Here is an 18,078-nt window from a genome sequence, read left to right on the forward strand (position 1 = left end):
GTCGGGCGGAATAATAAAACGGATGCCATCCCGAGGAGCGCGGCATAAACGGTTCTCAATGGCGCCACGGGCGATGTGCAAAGCTGTTTGTTTATCGCGAAAACGCGAATGCACGGCGCGGCGCGTTTATGATGCGGGCGGAAGGTTTATTTATGGTGCGAAACTGCGACCAAGGCGCTAGGATCCATGTGGTAAAATTGCGAAACAAATTATGTAGCTGCGCCCAACTAACAAAACTTGTTGAATGAAATTTGGTCATAAATTTTTGTTCATTTTCTTCCGAGATTTATCGCAAGTAACAGTAACGGGAGAGTGTCACGGATGTTCCATATGGTATTTAAGGCCGCAAGGAATGCAGCCGCAACAGTGCAACTCTAGACGCTGGCTGTGGGAACATTTTTCCGGACAGTTGCCCGTCATCCGTACTGCATTTCCATACAATGTAACACTTTCGTCAGTTAGTTTTTTAATTAAATTCCTTCGCCCCATGTGTTGCGCATTTTATCCGGCCAATTTAGAGAATTTAGAACCAAGCACCGGGAGGGTGTGTCTGCTATCTTTAGCTTACGATCACACAGCCAGTAGTGAAGCGGGTAAGACGACGTTATGTTGAGCAATCAACATAAACCAACCGACCGGCAGCCACCAGAAGGCAAACGTTCAGAGTTAACGCCACACTGTGGGCAAGATAAAAATCACCCGACGAAAGTCGTCACACAAGACCGAGGCTTGGCTCAGACCGAGTCCTAGACGGGCCCACAAATGCCGACACTGGCAAATGCATCCACGTGGAAGACCGCAAACCGCCATAATCTTCTCATAAATATTTACCTTCGCTTCCCGGTGCACGATGCAGATTGGAACCGCACGACGACGAGCATATGCAACAATGTTTGACGTTGCCAGTCTTACGGCCAGGAACGCAGCCAAGATGTGTTCGGTTCCGTAGACAAATTGTGCCGCAGTCTAGGGGGCGTATGTGACTTTGGAACCGTTCCAAACCGACTTCTCGGGAACGGAACGGAACCAACGCCGGACAAATTGAGCTGCCAGCTGCCCAGTCCGCCCAGACAGCATATTACAGTTCGCTCGAGTTAACAAACTAACCCCGTCCGGTAGCCCGTTCCGATAGACAGGAGAGCAGGTGGTCGCCGGTACGTCGAAAAAGTGGGACAAATCTGGCAAGTTTTCAGCAATCGGCATGCTCGAAGTTTTTCTTCTCGTGTTGATTCGATTACCCCACAAATGCGCCCAGGCGAACGGACATCCGAGTGTTATTTCCGCTACTTACCCACGGACGGGAGCGAGCAAACAAACAACTCGAAAAGAACTCGGTCGGATCAACCGTCGGAACAGCGTTGCAGTCGAAGCAAAATGCATTTCCCGTTGGGCGCTCGGATTGATCGGCAATTTCCAAGGGCTTCCTGCTCCGGAATGTCGCATCTGGCGGTTGATAAAACGAGGCTAAGGGTTACACTTTTTCCGTTTGAAATAACAACACTCAGGCAGGTAGTACACCAAGATGTAGTATTATTATATTTGTAACATATTCACAGCAGAAGTACATTTAAAAAATGCGTTTGTGTCGGATCGCTACGGAGAAAGATTCGCTTACGGACACATCTCTTACAAAAAACTAGAAACTAACATCGTTTTATCTATTTGGCGAGTGCGCGTTGCGTGTTTTCTCATCGGGCCACGGAGAATGCTGCATCTTCCGGATTCTTATAAATATTTTGGCCACCACTGGAATTAACGTTATGATTTTCTGTTGCTTTCTTCTCTGGCCGCGGCTCACGTCGCGCGTATGCCATAAATTACGCCCCACGGAATGCCACGCAAGGCCGACGTCGAATGGTCGGCGAGTGCGGCGAAATACTATCGGACCCGGTTCCGACTATCAATGGGATGAGTTATGGGGCCCAAATTGTTTACGGCTCCGGAGCCGACCATTGTTTACATCCTGATGGTGCGGTGATTTTTTTTTTTTTGATATCTAGATACTTTCATCCATCTATTTGTCTCACTGCTGCCCTCATGCCAAATACGATTAATACAAGATTTGCTATTTTTTGGACGACTTTCGGAACATGTTCACACGTTAATTCTCCGTGGTGCACGATCATGGCACGGGTGGGAAATTCATCGATTCCGGCCGGGAAATTTGGGAAAACCTGGTGGAAATAAGAGCAAGAAGAAATCAGAAAAAGGGAGGTCCGGTTAGAAAACATTACGTACATTAAGGATGTTTAACGGATAAAGGCAGAATTTACAGACGGAGAGGTGTTCTCTAAACGGTACACTAACACATGCAGTAACATTCTCTAACCATTTGCTGACTGCTTGATACATTATCGCTATTCCGTAGTCCCCCCATATTGTGTTTAATTAAAACAATTAAAATGGATACCGATAAATCGATTTGTTCCTTCGTCATTCATGTTGGCTTTCAACAAACTCGTTGCAAGCGGCTTACAGCTTCATTTTCCAGTGCTTTACGAGCCAACTTCCCAAGCCATTCCGTCATCCCAGGCCACGGCAAGCGATCATTAAAAATGTTTCATTGTCACGATGCTTTACTCGACCATCCTGGTCGTCGTGTTTGTAGTGGCGTCATCCCCGGGTTCGGATGGCAACCGGGGTCGGTTCCAATATCCAGTTCCAGATTCGGGTTCAACACAGAAGAGTTCGCCGGGGAGAAGACGAAAAAAGGCGCAACACATCCGGTTGACAGTAACGAACGGGTCGGGAAAATTAAATTCTGCTCACCGTTATTCCTTTCTTTTTTGAGTCACACAAAATGAACGCACACTTTGGCCCTTTATTGCCAGCGTGCGTAGAGAACACGCAAAAACGGACACAAACAACATCAACAGGTTCGCGACAATGACGACACGTGCAGTTTCGTGCGCAAAACAGGGGCACCCCACGGCACCGTGCGCTCGCCGGCGGGATCGAATATGAAAATATAATTAAATCGATCGAAGCATAAACAACACACAACCAGCAGCCGTTCACTGGACAGGGTTAAAGCAAGAAGAGAGACAGTAATCAAACGTACCTTTGCTATGAATGTAAAACGAGCAAACGGAACCGGTGGGACCGGTGTTTACAAAACAGGATCAAATCAATGGTGCCGAGGTGGTGGTTGTCAGACTGAATACGTGTGTAGAAGAACAGAAAAAAATAACAAAAAATGAGAATAATAAACATATAATTAACATAATAGAAGCATAAAGGTGTAGGTTAGTTTGATCGAGCTGCCCAAATGCATGCCATGCCTACGGGTTGCTAAAGGATATTACCGTAGAATGTGTTTGAGAATTTTATGGACATTAGTAGGTTTAACTAGGAAAACGAATTAAAACTACAACAACACCGACTCCCGATTGGACACCAAAATAAAATACCAACCGTGTGCTTTCGGTTCGCGAACGGGGTGAATTGTCTTTGCTAAACGTGGGCCTACGCGATGGTGGTGATGATGTGCGAGTCCCGGGTGAGGTCACAAGTATGTCTCCACGATGGCGACAGCAAAGTTGTTTTGGAGCCGATGTTCGAGTTGCCCCCGCGAGATTAAGTTGGGACCGATTTTAACAGACAGAGAGAGAGAGAGAGAGAGAGAGAAAGAGAGAGTATGGGCCATGAACATGAAAACCCATTTGTGACGATGAGAGAGAGAAAGAGAGCGAGAGAAAGAGTGAAAAGTACGTAAGAAAAACCGCAATGTGAGAAGGAATACAATGAGAAATAACCGTGTTGCAGGATGCAGGAAAGTACGATGAATGGACGGACGGCCCGGGAGGGGAAACAGTACACACCAGCCCGGATATTGTTAGACCACTTCGGGACCGGAAATGGGAAAAAACCTTCTGCCTACCTTCGGTGGTGGTTCGATGGCACCTTGCCCGCCAGGATGTTCCGTTCGTCCCGCCAGCGGTAGAAGTGGTGGCGCAACGTTTGGCGCACTTCCGAGTTCAGAAAGCAGTACAGCAGTGACACGACGAAACCCTGGCGAAAGAGAAGATGATGCAAATTAGACATCGCCAACCGGGCACGATTCGTGGTGACCCCGACTTTCGTGCTTTGATTTATGGTGGCCGATGGCGCGAGAGGTGCCCGTTAAATGATTCGCCACATCGTCGCAAGTCATTCGTTTTAATTTATGAGCTGACTATTTGCCAGGCCCAACGAGTTAGCGGCACGAGTGATAGTTCCGCGTAAATTGCTTCAATTACGGCAGGATCACAACGAGTCGTAACAAGAAAACATGTCCATCAGAATGAGGCTATGCAACTATTTCTTAAGGAACTTTCTTATGCAACCGTCCGTCTTAAGGAATTTGGTCACCAGTTCGAAATTCCGAACTGCTCACCTGTGTGCTGAGCAGTAGGGCCCGGGTCGTGGCAAATATGTGGCTGCCAACGCCTTCGACCGGACCGTAGATGACGATGAGGTAGGTGATGCCCAGCAACGGGATCAGCACGAGCAGCGCTTTCGAAGCCTTCCGATACTGGCGCGTCTCGACGGTGTTGGCCGAACGAAGTTTCGTGATCAGAACCTTTTATTTTTCCGGACGGAGAACGAATCAGAATGAAACTCTCGTAACAGACGGCATTATAATATATATGTAGATGCGAAGGATGCGGAGTTCGTTCGTGTCCGAATCAATCATCATCCTGCATCCTTTTCACTCACCCACATAATACGCAGCAGAAAGATGAGATTGATAACCAACACCGCACAGGACGGGCCCTGGATGATCCAATCGATGTGAGATTCACGCATCCACGAGCATTCTATTTCGAGCTGGCCGGCCAGGAGGGGGGCAATAAAAGCAGAGAACTGGCGTTCAGGTTCGGGCCGATTGATATGATACTCGATACTAAAATCTGGTTACACTCGGACACTTACTTTGTTCGGCTGTTCCAAGTCGGCCCACGGGCTGAAGAATGGTTTCGCGACGGCCCAAGCACCGACGAATATCAGAGGACCTCCTAGTGGGAAGAAGAAATCAATTAGAACTGCCTCGTTTATCGTAGAAACAGTGTCGTATATTCCGAAGTTGAACTTTTCCGTTTCTACCGAAAAGATTAAGACATCAAACGAGTTAGCTTTTGATTGCAACAGTTCAAATGTCGGAGCCTCTCATCCATCTGGAAACGAATGGCAATAAAACTTCCCGAGAACTGCTTCAAACATGTCTGTGCGCCCGTTAAGGAACCAAATCTTATTGAGCTCGAATCCTCGTTCGATTGAACACTGAATTCCGAGGGTTCCGAGGAACCGTTTGATCCAATCTACCGTACATGCTACACTCGAGATGCCCCGGAGGCCACCACCGGATGCAACCGTCGGGTGCTTCCAGGGCTTTGTGGTTCAACTTTTGACTGTAATTAATTTCTAGTCCACTTACTCCCGGCGAAGCTGCATTCACCAGGGCGCTGCGAAACTCATTTTAAAACTTACCCCATCCGATAAGGGCGTACTTCCGGAAGCGTAGGGTGTCTCCGGAAAACGTTTGCACCACCAGCATGTAGAGGTAGAGACCTGCCAAAATAAGCGAAAATGGGCGCAGGATGCAATGTATCGATCGAGAAACCGTAAGAGGCCGAAGACATAAATCAGGGTTAAATTAAACGGTGCCTCCCTGTAGGACCCTGATTTTCCCAATGGATACGCTAAAAGGGGTTTTCGTGGTTCCTTCCAACTCCAACCGGCCCGGCTAATTGACGGCGCATGTATTAATCAGGTGTTTTAAACGAATTATATGGTCGGTATCACTTAAGCCCTCTCCAGTCGACTGCAGAGAATTATGGAGCTCTCGGCAGGACCGTGCCGAACCGACCGAAGACGAAGACATTACACAGGTTAATGGATATTTTAACTATGCACAAGACAATGCAAACCCGGCCGTTGCCGAGCTGTAATTAAGTGCAGCACTGTGCACGGTGCACGTTGCACCGTTCGACATCACCACGAAGGACCGGCACGTAAGATTGATCGTGCGCCATGAGAAAACCCGAGTCCGCACCGGTCCCTGGCGGTACGAACGTGAGAGCCGTTCCGGGTTGAGATTTATCGTGGATCGCTTCTCGTAATCCGTCCTTCCGGGAAGTGCGCGAAATTTCATCGCCAGGTGGGATCCTCCATACCGCCAGATGCTCGGATGCACAGTTCAATTTTTCTTACTTAAGACCATTAAGGGGCTAATTAATGGGAAAATTAAAAGCGAGTGAAAGGCCTTCAGCCGCCGTTCGGAAGGATAATCATGAAACTCGAGTGTATCAAGGTTGAATCAAACATCTTTCTTGTTTTGCTCTTTCGGGGCCTAAGGGCCGCACCACAACACGTCGACCACCAGCCCCCGTCGGCCATCGTTAATGGCGCAACTTGTTGCAGCAGCCGGGTTATTAATCGGCTCATAATCACCGTTCCGCGCATAAATCACGCCCGTCGCGGTCGCCGAACATCGAAAAGCAATTAAAGTCAATTATGGCGGCGAAGCATTAAGATGCTGACCACGTGCGCCGTGGGCGAGTTGGCATTGGCCGTCGGAAAACTTCAACGTCCTGGGTGTCCTTACGGAAAATTACACCAGCTAAATATTTTCCACACCGGGGATGGATCCGTTTTCTTGGCAGCTCTTGGCAAGTGTTTCGCAAAACAGTGGCGGATCAAATTTACATCTTAGAGTATTAATTCCCGACCGGAGAGGACCAAAGAGGTCCCATCGAGAACTCGATGGGAAAACTTTGCCATTCCATCAACATCCCTTGGCTTGGCTTGGCAACAGTCGAGCAGGCATCGCCGTTTGTTCACCAACTTTCCGACGACGACGGCATTCCGTCACGGATCACGTGTCGTTCCGGTTCCGGTTCGAACCGGACGGGATGGAACTAAAAACCTTGGCACGGTGTGCCGAAATTTTCACTTGTTTACCTTCGCGCCAACTAACGCCCAAGACGAAGGGAAAATTAAGTTGTTTACACAGGGGTCGTTCAAACGGTGCGAGCCTTGGCCTTATAGTCGACGGGGAGAGGGCGTTCGCTGATCAACGTGCGTCATTTGAACGCGTCACTTACCTTCGACTAGCATCCAGAAAAAGTTGGTCGCACTGAAGTAGTGAAAGAGTGTCACGAGAAAAATGCATCCGCCCACTTCCAGCCTGACGGTGATCTGTAATTCCCGGACGGGCGAAAGAGATGAATTTTTAATGCCACCAGCGCCAAGGCGGGCGGGATTGAGATCTAGCTGATCGATTTCCCAGCAGACGCGCCGGCAATCAAGAGACGTACCTGCAGCGACAGGATGAGTATCCACAGCACCGAGGACATGATGTAGGTGAGGAACAGATTGATGTGGATGGTGTTCCGTAGGCAGCGGAGATCCCTGCGGGCAGAGTGGTTACTTTTTTGAATCACACGATAAGGCTTCCGGCACCGTTGATCGACCGGGGCACCGCGTCCACTGACAGCGCGGTCCGGTATTGCATACTTACTTAAAGTAGACCAGTACGGCCACGGCCAGCACGAGGGCCGCCAGGCTAATCGAGTAGCCGACGAAGTAGATCAGCGTCGGGAGCTCGATACCCGGCTCGAACCCAGGCACCGGCGATGCCTGGTCCAGGTGCTGGCAGCTATCGTAGTCCGTGTAGTTATCCCACGAGCCATCGTCGTTGCAGAATCGGGTTGCATTATCTGGCGGGAATTGACAATGTGTAAACACGATTATTGATTGGATTTTTGTAATGCAAATAAGTTAATAAGTGCATTACACACCCGAGTGGGTCAGGCGAGTCATACGCACCGCACCTCATTTCACGCCTCCGTGAAGCGATTGACCCATGACCAATGATCATTGCGCCAGGCAAATCGAATGTCAATAAGTTCAACCATAACAAACCGCATAATTAATGGGCCAATCCGTTGGGGCGTGGGCCAGAAATCAGTGGCCAACCGGTGATACACAGTGCCATTGGCAAACCATTTCATTAATTACTTGCGCCTTGTCACGCCCCATCACGTGTCCGCCCATTGAACATCATTCTTCGAAGGCCGATGGAGCAGAAGCCATTTCTATGAAGTTCATTATTCATGCGAAGGCTCCGTGTGAGTTAGAATCTCCGCGGGTGCTCCTGCGTGGGTTTCATAAAGATCTGTTCTTGAAATCGCCTTCTGCGCCAAGACACCCGGTTAAAGTCGCACTCGGCACAAGCTGTTCCTCTTTCGCCTCGAGCCGAGCCGAGTCGGGATGGTGAAAGCGAATAATTAATCATCCGCGTACAAACAGAATTTCACTTAAACCGTCAACAGCGCGCCTGGCGGGGTTTGGACTACGGCCGGCCACATGCTAATGGCACCGAGCCGTGTTCGTTTTCTTCACTTCCCTTAATTCACTTTGCTTGGCTCGGCGGGTGCAGCGAAAGTTAATTAGCTTCACTCGCTCAACTCGATGCCAGCTGACAACATGGCTTTAATTTACGCTCCGGTTGATTGGCTCTTCGGCTCACTTCCTATGTTCCGGAAGCGTCACTTTAAACGATCTTGACCCAGACGCCCGGTCCGCGAGCGGTTGCAGCGCCTTACGGCAGCCGGATGCAACAGGCGACCTGCTTGAGCAAAAAGGAAGCACAGAAAGAAGGAAACCACAACCCGAGCCAGCTGGTACTTCTTCGTTTGTTGAAAGATGCTTTCGTTCGTCTTAAAAGCGCGGAAAATGTTCGGTGAAAAGACTGTTGCCGCAGAGCGACAGATGAAAAGCCGACCTGAACCCGGCGGGCTTGGCCGGGACTCGGCGCTAGACCATAGACAAAACAAATGGAATAACGAAGCGAAAACATAATACCATTTCCGTGCGCAACGGGCGATGTCCGCTTCGGGGCAGAGCTTTAACATTACTTTCTCGTATGCAACCCACCAGGGCTGGGGCCATCGGAAAAGCAAGGCCACTCGTTTTGCTGATCAAAAGAACACACCTTCATTTGCATATTCCGTTCACGAAACCCACTTTTCAGGAAGTTTCTATTGAAAGACAAGAATTGAGAAAGCATCGGGTTACTAAAGCGAAACTATATCGTCTCGGATTTAAGCACTTCCCCTTTGTGAAAAGAAAACGGTTTGTCTACGCCACCGAAAAGGATCTTAATTATTATTCCTCCGCTGAATGGAAAACCAGCCGGCCTGAAGGGCGGCGGTGGGAAAGCCAAACAATGGCAAACAAAACAGAAGGGCCCGAGATTGAAAGGTTGAGTCATCCACCAAAGTCCGGGCCAAAAGAATACGCTTCGGGGCTTGTTGGAAAGTGGGCTCCACTTTCGAGCACGATGGAGCCGAGATACTGTTTTATGGCGGACGCTAAAGAAGGTTAACCTTATTAACCTAATGTACCGACGTGGGACAGCGAAGCTAGCGAGTTTGTAAGCCAATGCTGGTTCATGCTGCTGGCCGGTGAGCTCAGAGCGCAATCTCTTTCATGAAAGCTGACTGACTACTGTAAGTAGAAAACATGGCGCACGATTAACGATAACGCGAAGCCAACAATGGCACATCACCCGACCGGTGATGATTTATGCTCCTCTTCTTCACCAGTTGGCCATTTTGCATTGTGGGCACCGTCAGATAGGGGACCACTCGTCAGCCGAGAGCAATCTGTCAGGCATCGGGGTGAGGGTCCTGCAACGGTCGCCCGTGACAGTGGGGCAAACGGCACCAGGCGCCTCCATTGGCGTTTAAACCGGGTCCAGTTTGTTTCGTGAAACTACGGCATTTGAATTGAAATTGAGAGAATGTAGAAAACTATTTGCTTTTCTGCGAAATCACCGATCGAACTGATTAATGGCGGCTAGGAATTTTCGATATTAAAGCGAACGATTACGAACGGTGCCGAGCCGAGGCTGTGGATGCATGGATCAACCCATTAGTTGTTCAATAAACAGTCGAATCATTTGTTTACAACATCGTTTAATCATCCTCGCCATTTATGGCCCCGACCCCGGGTTCGGTAATTAAGAAATTCTTAATCCTTTTGCATTCCCACGGGCAAAGATACTTACGCGAAGTATCGTACTGGACGCCCTTGAACTCGGAGAAGCACGGCAGCACGGCCAACGTTCCGGGCGGTGTTCGGGGCCAGCAGGACACCATGTCGAAGAAGGACGGACAGGAAACGTCCTGGAGTAGCTCCTCGGCCTGCTGCTGCAGTCGGCACCGCTCGGCAGTGGTCACGTTCATCGTGCCGACCCCCAACGCCAGATCCAGATGTCCGCCGGCGGTATCGGGTGCCGTCCCGGGGACGTTCCCGACGTCCGGCCCGACGTCAGCAACCCGGTCCGTGTGGTTCATTGTGCGGTAACTTTTGGATGCAGCAATGGCTACTAATTTTCACTAATCACACCTCCACCGGACGCCTTACGGCTGTCAAACCTCGCTGCACGAAGCTGGAACATCCCCGCTAGTAGGTCCAGCCGGATTTCTCAACCCCGCCGGGTTTCACTGCAATAAATATATTTTCTTCACCGTGTCCGCACTGCTTAAGATATATATATATTATTTCAACATCGGACCCACGTTGCTTTGACTAACGATGATCAATTTCCTCAGCACGCGAAAACTATGCGAATAATATTTTGCCACTTCCCGAGCCGGGTGCCGAAGCGTATCGACGACGATGCACATCCATTTTCTGCCCTCAATAAATCACCTATTGCGACAGCCGACTTGGATGCGCATTGAAAAATCACCGCCAACTAACGATGCAACTCTTCAGGCAGCCAATCGCAGCTGCGAGCTGATGGTCTCCATGGAGAAAACCCGGTCTGAACAGCCATCCACGTAAACATAGAACACTGTGTCAATTTTACGAACGCGACCAGTGCGCGCTACAGAACGGAACCGATCTGTTGCTCCTCCGTCGGTGGGCGAACGAAGATTGGCACAATTTTTCCACTCCGCGGCCCGGGGCCCGAACGGATCGAACCGAAAATGCGACCAAACGCGTTACCGTCCAGAAGGAAACTGATTTCGCCGGGCGGTAAGCAGCTTTCCAATCTGCTACTCCGAAGACGATAGCATCGTCTTCGGCGACGGCGTCATCATCGTCATCATCGTTTTCGTCGTTGATATCTTACGTACACAGCGCAGAGCCGCTCACGAAACAGCGAGCGATTCGAATGCTGGTCTCGATGGTCCGGATGATTTCATGTTTCGAATTCTCTTTGCCGAAGACCAACGGACGAACGGACCGTTGTGCCCCGTCGAGAAGTGAACCGTTTGTCATCTGGCAATCGATTCGAATGGGCGACTCCACCCTCGGCCAGCGACGGGTATGATCGAAGTATTAAATTCCAATTTTATGCTTGATTTTTTTAAAGCGCTCCAAATTGGCACGGTTTGCCACACCCTTCAGTGGGGAAATTGAAACTTGTCGAAAGGATTTTAATTCATCGGGGACATTTCATTCGGGGACCAAAAGCGAATCCTCTCGATTCCAAGAGTGGGGTTGGTTATGATTGTGTTATTTTCCATACGTTTATTTGCATAAAATGCTGTCCTCGGTCCGTAACACGGGTATTCTCCACCGGGACATTCTGCTCTTTTAATTTCCCAGTGAGATTACTTTCCGCACCGTCAGTCGGTCGGTGAGGGACTGTCTTCGGGCGAAGTTCGTTTGAGTTTTGCTGTCATTTTTCGCGGGACACTCGAGAAGCGTGTAATGTATCCTTTCTGTATACCAACTCAATCTGCGGGTCACGGTTGTTATCGAACGTTCGCAGCCCACATACGTGTGCAACAATGATTATTACTCGGTAACGCTCCGACAAGGACTTGCGAAGGACTTTTCGGGCAGCGGCTCGGGGCGGCCTCTAATGGAGGCTCTTTTCGAGAAGTCTCATTCGGCGCGTTCGCCGCGGTTATGCTAATTTTATTGCCCAGGTATTTGGCTTGTCTTCGCGGTGGTAAGACGGCCGTCTAGCTCGTCGTGAGAACTTTCGGTCGGGGAACGGTTTGGGGCCCGAAAAAGAGAGCAACGAAAAGAAGCGAAGCGAAAGAATATGGTAACAGATCATCTTTCAGCGCTTCGTTAAGACTTACGAGCTCTCGTTAAATTGTGGTGCTACCAAATGCGCCGAAGGCGATGGCTTTCTAGTCTAATAATTTCTTGTTAATTTGCTACCCATTTTCGCGAAATTTTCTTCACGATTTGACAGCCCTCGACAGCAGCAACTTCTATCTATTAGTTACGCTCCAAAGGGTAAGAAAACAAACTGTTTATGTTCATAAATGTGTGCATATATTTAAATCGCAACTTTAACAGCCACTTTTTACTTGGTCGCGGGCCTCGCTTGGGGCAGCAAAATAATATTATTGGATTTTTTCCGGCAAACAAAAACTAGCAAACCGAGCCCTCCGTGCGGTTCGCAGAAAGTAGAGAAAAACCGTCACACAACAATCGCCGAGAGTTGAGTTTCCTGGGGGCAACAGTTCTATGTTCCGCTAGGATGGGTCGCCCGTTTGGCCGACTGGCAGCGTCGGTTGGGCGACCATAAAAATATACTCCATAATGAACGAGGACAAACAATAACAAGGCCCCACGAACTCGTTCTGTGTCCCCGAGCTGCTCACGGTGCTGGCGGGTGCTGATGGCGGGCAACATAGCTCACGGTCAATGCTCTATGTTGTTTCCGATTCCGTGTTGTCTCTGCTGTGATTCGTTTGGTCTGTTTTTGTGATAAACGCACTGCCCAGTGGTGGCGAAGCGGCCTCCCGTGGGTTTCTGCGTTTATTCATTTTAGGGTCTTTGTTTGCGTGTATGTATGCGAGTGAGAAATTGTTATCTCTCGGTACCATTTTGCTGGTCAGCAAAAAGTGAACGTTTTGAAGATTGCAGCCCGCGAGATTCGTGCTGTGTATTTATGGAATGCGATCCTACACCCCATCCCTGTGTCGCCATTAAAATCCCGAGACAAAACAATGACACATTGTTATAGTTTAATATTTGGCCCTTTGGGAGGCTGTTTCAATGCAACATTGGGAATGTTGTCCACACGGAACGGCCCGGCCAGACGGGTTCGAATTTAAAGGAAGGAGCAGCGCAGCAAGAGACCCAAAGATCCACTGGCAAACGAATGGCCAACGCAAGACGTTTATGATAGTGAAAATGAATGCATAATTAATATGGGGCACGACGCGATGAGTACCTCGGTTCGGGTTTTCTTTTTCCTTGCCTTGCGCTGGTCGGCGCCAAACGTAATTGTGTGTTTTGCTAAGCCCCATTTGTTCGTTTGGGCAGAAATTCAGAAGCGCTGGGGGAAAAAATAAAACAATTTGCTGAACGACGAAACACGGCACCAAGATAAACACCGAGGGTCTCTCTTTAAAGACAAACAAGACGTTCGGTAGCCTGAGCACGGGGACACTGCGTACGACGACGCTATACGCAATCATCTTTTTTATCATCTCCGTTTCTGGCGTTAAATTTTCTTATCACAAAACATACCCACCGTGTGTAAACACCCGCCCCGGCGGTGGATGAAGTTATAACATTACACCGCGGATTCAGACGGAAGCCATGGCCACTGGCTGCCATCGCTTTTGGGGCGATAAAAAGAAAACGCTGCTCGGAATCTTCAAACATCATCGAGGTCAAGATTATTCGGGGATGCTGCGCCCCGGATAGGTATAAACACTGTTTGAGGTTGAACAACAACAACCGATAAGATTGCTTCGCATATCCAACTCCATGGACCCCGGGATTTCGGGAGATCGGAGCCCATTCCAAGTGGATTAGCCCACGCTCTGCACGCCGCACGGACCTTGGCCGCGATGTGGAGAAAAGCCAATGGCTCCGACAGTCTAGCAGCTTCTTCGAAGCCATTGTTTGACTGGCGGGCACGGGAAAAAAGAAAATGTTTTCCAGTTCGTTTCCAGTTCTTCGCTGAGGCTGTGAGTGCGCGTACCAGGCACCTGAGCCCAGCATGCTCTAATCAGCGTGCAACAAGTGGCATACCGAGTGCTGTCCATTTGCTTGAAGTTCGCGAACAAAACATTTCACAGGAACTTAATTTGGAAGAACACAATAGAGTCAAACTCAAGAAGGGAATGCCAGGGAAAAGGATTTAAACCAACTGGCCCCAAACACCACAACAGCAGTCTATAAATTCTGTATTTTTTTATTATAAAAACGTTTAGCATAATTTTTTATTAAACAAACCAAATAGAATGTGTTTCCAGCGGAATCCGAAACGGTGAAGTCCACACTCTATGTTTGCCTTTGAACCGCTCGTAGCTGCCACGTACCGGTTGACTAATACCAAAACGGTCATGAAGAATACTCCCAAAAAAAGAATGGACCACAAACCTTGCTTTCATCTGAAAGATTGAGAGGCGACTGTTTACGCCGGACGTTTCTTGGTTCAACTCACCTCGGCTCGGCTCTATCTGTCTAAATACTGGCGGCCAACTGACAAGACGCGTCTAGCCCTGCGAGTGTTTCCTAACGGTTGGCCACCGGTTCGCGAGTAAATCACAGATAGTTTGCCGGGGCAATGTGTGTTTACGGATCACGGTCCCGGGCCCGGGCTTTGATGCTGCCAGAATTTACCGAGCTGTGGCACGTGGATGGTAGCAGCATCGACGGAGCTTAAATGATGATTGACATCGACCGGGTACCGTGGTGCTATTGACTCACAGGGGCTCTATATTGATTTAATGATACCCATTAGTTCCGCCAGTATAGGCTACGGTCGATTCATTACGGTCAATTGCACGTAAACATCGTGTGACATGTGTAGTAGCAATTAGGACCTTCCCAGTATGATCATAGATTTTTACGATTAATTTTAACCGGGAATTTTATAGTTCATTGTCAGTGGGTCCATCTATCATAACTTATCAACTCAACCACCAATTGAACTCAGCTGGGCAATTTAATTCACGATATCGCCCTACGGGTTGGCTTAGACCCATAAATGCATTTGGCATTAAAAAGGGTGTGCGTGCTTAAGGTCGAATGCAAACCGGCGGGCGATCATCCTCCCGGTTCGCTCTTTGCTCTCGAACTAATTTACGGTCTTCTCGGAGCTTATCAGGGAATGAGAAAACGCAGACAGATCGTAATGAGGGCTGCACAGAAAGTGGAACAGTTTGTACAGATTAATTGGATTCCGGCTGAGCAATTGTACCGACACTAGTAAGTGCAGTGACGTAGGTCACGGTGAAAGGTCCGCCGTTGAATTCAAGATGCAGTATATGAAGGAGCACATAAAACAGTCATTGACGCCAGCAGTGACGGAGTCGGTACTCGTGATCAAAGCAAATGGGCGCTCCGTGTGCTGTGCAGACCAAATAATTCAGAAATTTTCCCATTTATTAGCAGCTATCTAAAAAAATCACCTCATTTTATATTATACAAAAAATGAATCCTTGTTAACGTTGAGCCAAAGGTGAAGCGCAGGTAATTGGAAAAGATTATTTGCGTTCGCAAAACCAAAGCCCACCAGCCCACGGATACACGGCGGTCTGGCATGAAATAATTCAAATTAGAACCAAGACAAAGCTATTTTTGTGTGGATAAATATTTGATGTAGAACTCGCACTCCGTTCAGCACTACACAGAGCAGATTCTTTTATGGGGCGCTGGGAAAACTTTGGCTCCCGTCGTCACGTGTTGGTGAAACATTATGCTACAGCCGGCCGGTCCTTGCCACTCGGTGCTCGGCCGGCTTGGAATCCTTGGAATATTCTGTGTAAGATAAACCGCCCTCCGGGTGCTGCACGGCAAAAACAACACTACAACTTTTACTGCTGCTGCTACTGCTGCTGACCCAGCAGGTGGTTGCCGCATCGAAACCGAAAGGAGAAAGTTCCAAGTTTGATGAATTCATACGGGACCCGGCAAAGTGGGAAAGTATATCAGGGCCGTTGTACACGGATGCGCGGACATGTCTTGGCAGAAAAATGCGTGATGTACATTAATCAAAGTTTGGTCTCGGGCTGGGAAAAACTTTTGATTGAATCTACTTCAACAGCCTCATTTAGCGGTGTGCCCACTCCGTTGGGATATCACTTTCAACCGAGGCGGGCGCCTGCGGAAAAACAGGCTACCAACCTTCCCGGAAAAGGACGCCGCATGTTTTCCTCATAGGTTTTTTGTTTGCATATTGATTCCGTGAACCTGCATCAAAGACGATGGCACCGAATCGGGATTCTTTCTGATCAACTTTTGAGCCGCCGTCAGAGTTCCGTTGAATTGTATAATTTTGTGGCGGTAGAAAGTTTTCCTTTTACCGTGACGTCACGAGTCACGGTTCCCGAGTTCCCGCTCAAAAAGTGTTGATGCGGTGCCTACAAACAACCTGTTACACGATGTCACGTAAGTTATGGCTCGTTAAACGCCACGATTTGCGTCACGTTCGATCGGCCGGAAGCCGGGGTACCATAAGTACGTCACATAAACGCATTATTCTCTCCCTTCCCGGAAGTCTTGCTGTTTGACGGCAGATGGCGTGGCGTGTGCCGCACGCTTCTCTCCGGAACCCGCAATGGCCCCATTGTCTTGGCGGATTTCCTGCTCAACCGAGTTTCCCACCTTTACGCGAAGATGATAAATGATCTTGCGCGGTTTTTTGGGTACAAGGCCACACTCCGTTCAACGGTAGAAATTAATTGCGATAATGACGCGTGACGTTTATGGGACGGTTGATTAATTTGCGAGATTTAGGGAGGGGTGCGACGATAATTGTGTTCGATCGGAATTTGTCTGGATCGATCGTCTAGATCGATGTAATTTCAGTCTAATCGTGTGCGATCAAACTAAAGACGGAATGCCGAAGCTCACGGTTGTTATCTCACAGCCGGACACCGTTTCTCGCGGGTCGCACGTCATGAGGACCGTCACCGGTCCACGCGGTTCGAATGGAGTCGCTACATTTGTGCCTTCCTTTTTTCACTCTTTCTTTAAAAAAATCCAATCAAAACATACGTCGCTCGTTGACGATGTGCGAGGCGTTTACTTTTCACATCCCCATCCCGATACGTTATGGGTGCGTTAAACGGTCCCCGGTTTTGTTATCTCTCCCCCTGTGGATGGTCCGGGTTTTGATCAGCTCCATCTGCAGATGCCCGTCGGCCAAACATCTGCGGGGCTGCCCGGATGTCGATATTTGGGGAACGTGTTCAAACGTCAAGATAAACTCGTCGCGTGACTCGCTGGCGGGTGGGCGATAAAATTCAAAATTAATTTACCCCCGGCCCATAGGCCATAGGCAGCGCAAACAAATCGGTCGGCTCTAGTTTTGCACAGCATAAAACTAAAACAAATCGCGGCGTGCTCGCGTTCGCGTATTTAGATGTTTTCGGCCGTCACTGCCAGCCGTTGCTGGCCGGTGTGCGATAATAGTTGTTTGATTTTTCTTCACTTGTTTACACAGAAGTGTGCGGCCCGGCCGCGCACTGGCCGGGAACGGCACGTTCCGAGTGGGCAACACGTTTTGCGGACGGCTCTCGGCTATCAGGGCCCCGATCTGCTATCAATCAAACAACGCGGCGTAAAACCGAGTGAGGCGCGCGGATCATGTGAAGTGGTTCGCCTGATATGCTGCCGATCTTGTAATCTATCGAGAGCAGGATTGTCGTTTGTAAATGAGGACGTTTAGTACTTGAACTGGATAGAACTCTCGCAATCAAATACGCAATCGCCTACGTAACGCTCCGTACGATCGTTACAGAACGGTGATCATCACACCTACGCCACTTCATTGCGACTCGCTTTCGCGTTAACTTCATGCGGTCACTTCACTTCTCGCGGTGTAGAACCGGCTGGACAATCAACTCTAGCCCCACTAATCACCGAATGCTGTTCGGTCACGTTCGGGACTACCAAAAAAGCATGGCGATGATCGGCCGGGCAGTAAGACCGGTTGGCCACCACAACGTGTTTCGATCGCGACGGGATCGCACACGCGACACTCACACGACGAAGATCAAGGACACGATTGGTCTGCAAAGAACACGACGATTGAACTTGGCCTGAAGGCCAAAAGGCGTGGGACGTTCCCGCGACAGAGCTGGTGCTTCAGCC

General features: G+C 49.2%; 1 protein-coding gene across 2 annotated transcripts; it reads right to left on the reverse strand.

Annotated features, from left to right (window-relative positions):
* Positions 1–1,521: 1,521 nt before the first annotated feature.
* On the reverse strand, positions 1,522–18,078 carry LOC131205923 (diuretic hormone receptor-like). 2 transcript variants are annotated; one of them, XM_058198232.1, is made up of 13 exons: positions 17,971–18,078; positions 10,055–10,493; positions 7,502–7,700; positions 7,299–7,392; positions 7,086–7,179; positions 5,470–5,550; positions 4,915–4,997; positions 4,699–4,809; positions 4,376–4,561; positions 3,881–4,011; positions 3,415–3,465; positions 3,062–3,156; positions 1,522–2,174 (listed from the first exon to the last, which is right to left on the reverse strand). In XM_058198232.1, the coding sequence occupies exons 2-12, from the start codon at positions 10,341–10,343 to the stop codon at positions 3,123–3,125; spliced, it is 1,353 nt and encodes a 450-aa protein (XP_058054215.1). In that variant the 5' UTR covers positions 10,344–10,493; positions 17,971–18,078; the 3' UTR covers positions 1,522–2,174; positions 3,062–3,122. The 2 variants fall into 2 exon arrangements, with proteins under 2 accessions (XP_058054215.1, XP_058054214.1); XM_058198231.1 differs by lacking the exon at positions 3,415–3,465 and having other exon boundaries at positions 7,299–7,410.

The sequence above is a fragment of the Anopheles bellator genome, chromosome 1, assembly GCF_943735745.2.
Source record: "Anopheles bellator chromosome 1, idAnoBellAS_SP24_06.2, whole genome shotgun sequence".
Lineage (NCBI taxonomy): Eukaryota > Metazoa > Arthropoda > Insecta > Diptera > Culicidae > Anopheles > Anopheles bellator.

Bases quoted from the DNA above. Each gene is read 5' to 3' on its own strand.
- LOC131205923 (XM_058198232.1), bottom strand. From the start codon at position 10,343: ATGAACCACACGGACCGGGTTGCTGACGTCGGGCCGGACGTCGGGAAC. The intron at 5,551-7,085 runs GTAAGTGACGCG...TTATTTTGGCAG, and splicing joins TTTCTGGATGCTAGTCGAAG to GTCTCTACCTCTACATGCTG. The intron at 4,562-4,698 runs GTGAGTGAAAAG...GAAAAATAAAAG, and splicing joins TTCTGCTGCGTATTATGTGG to GTTCTGATCACGAAACTTCG.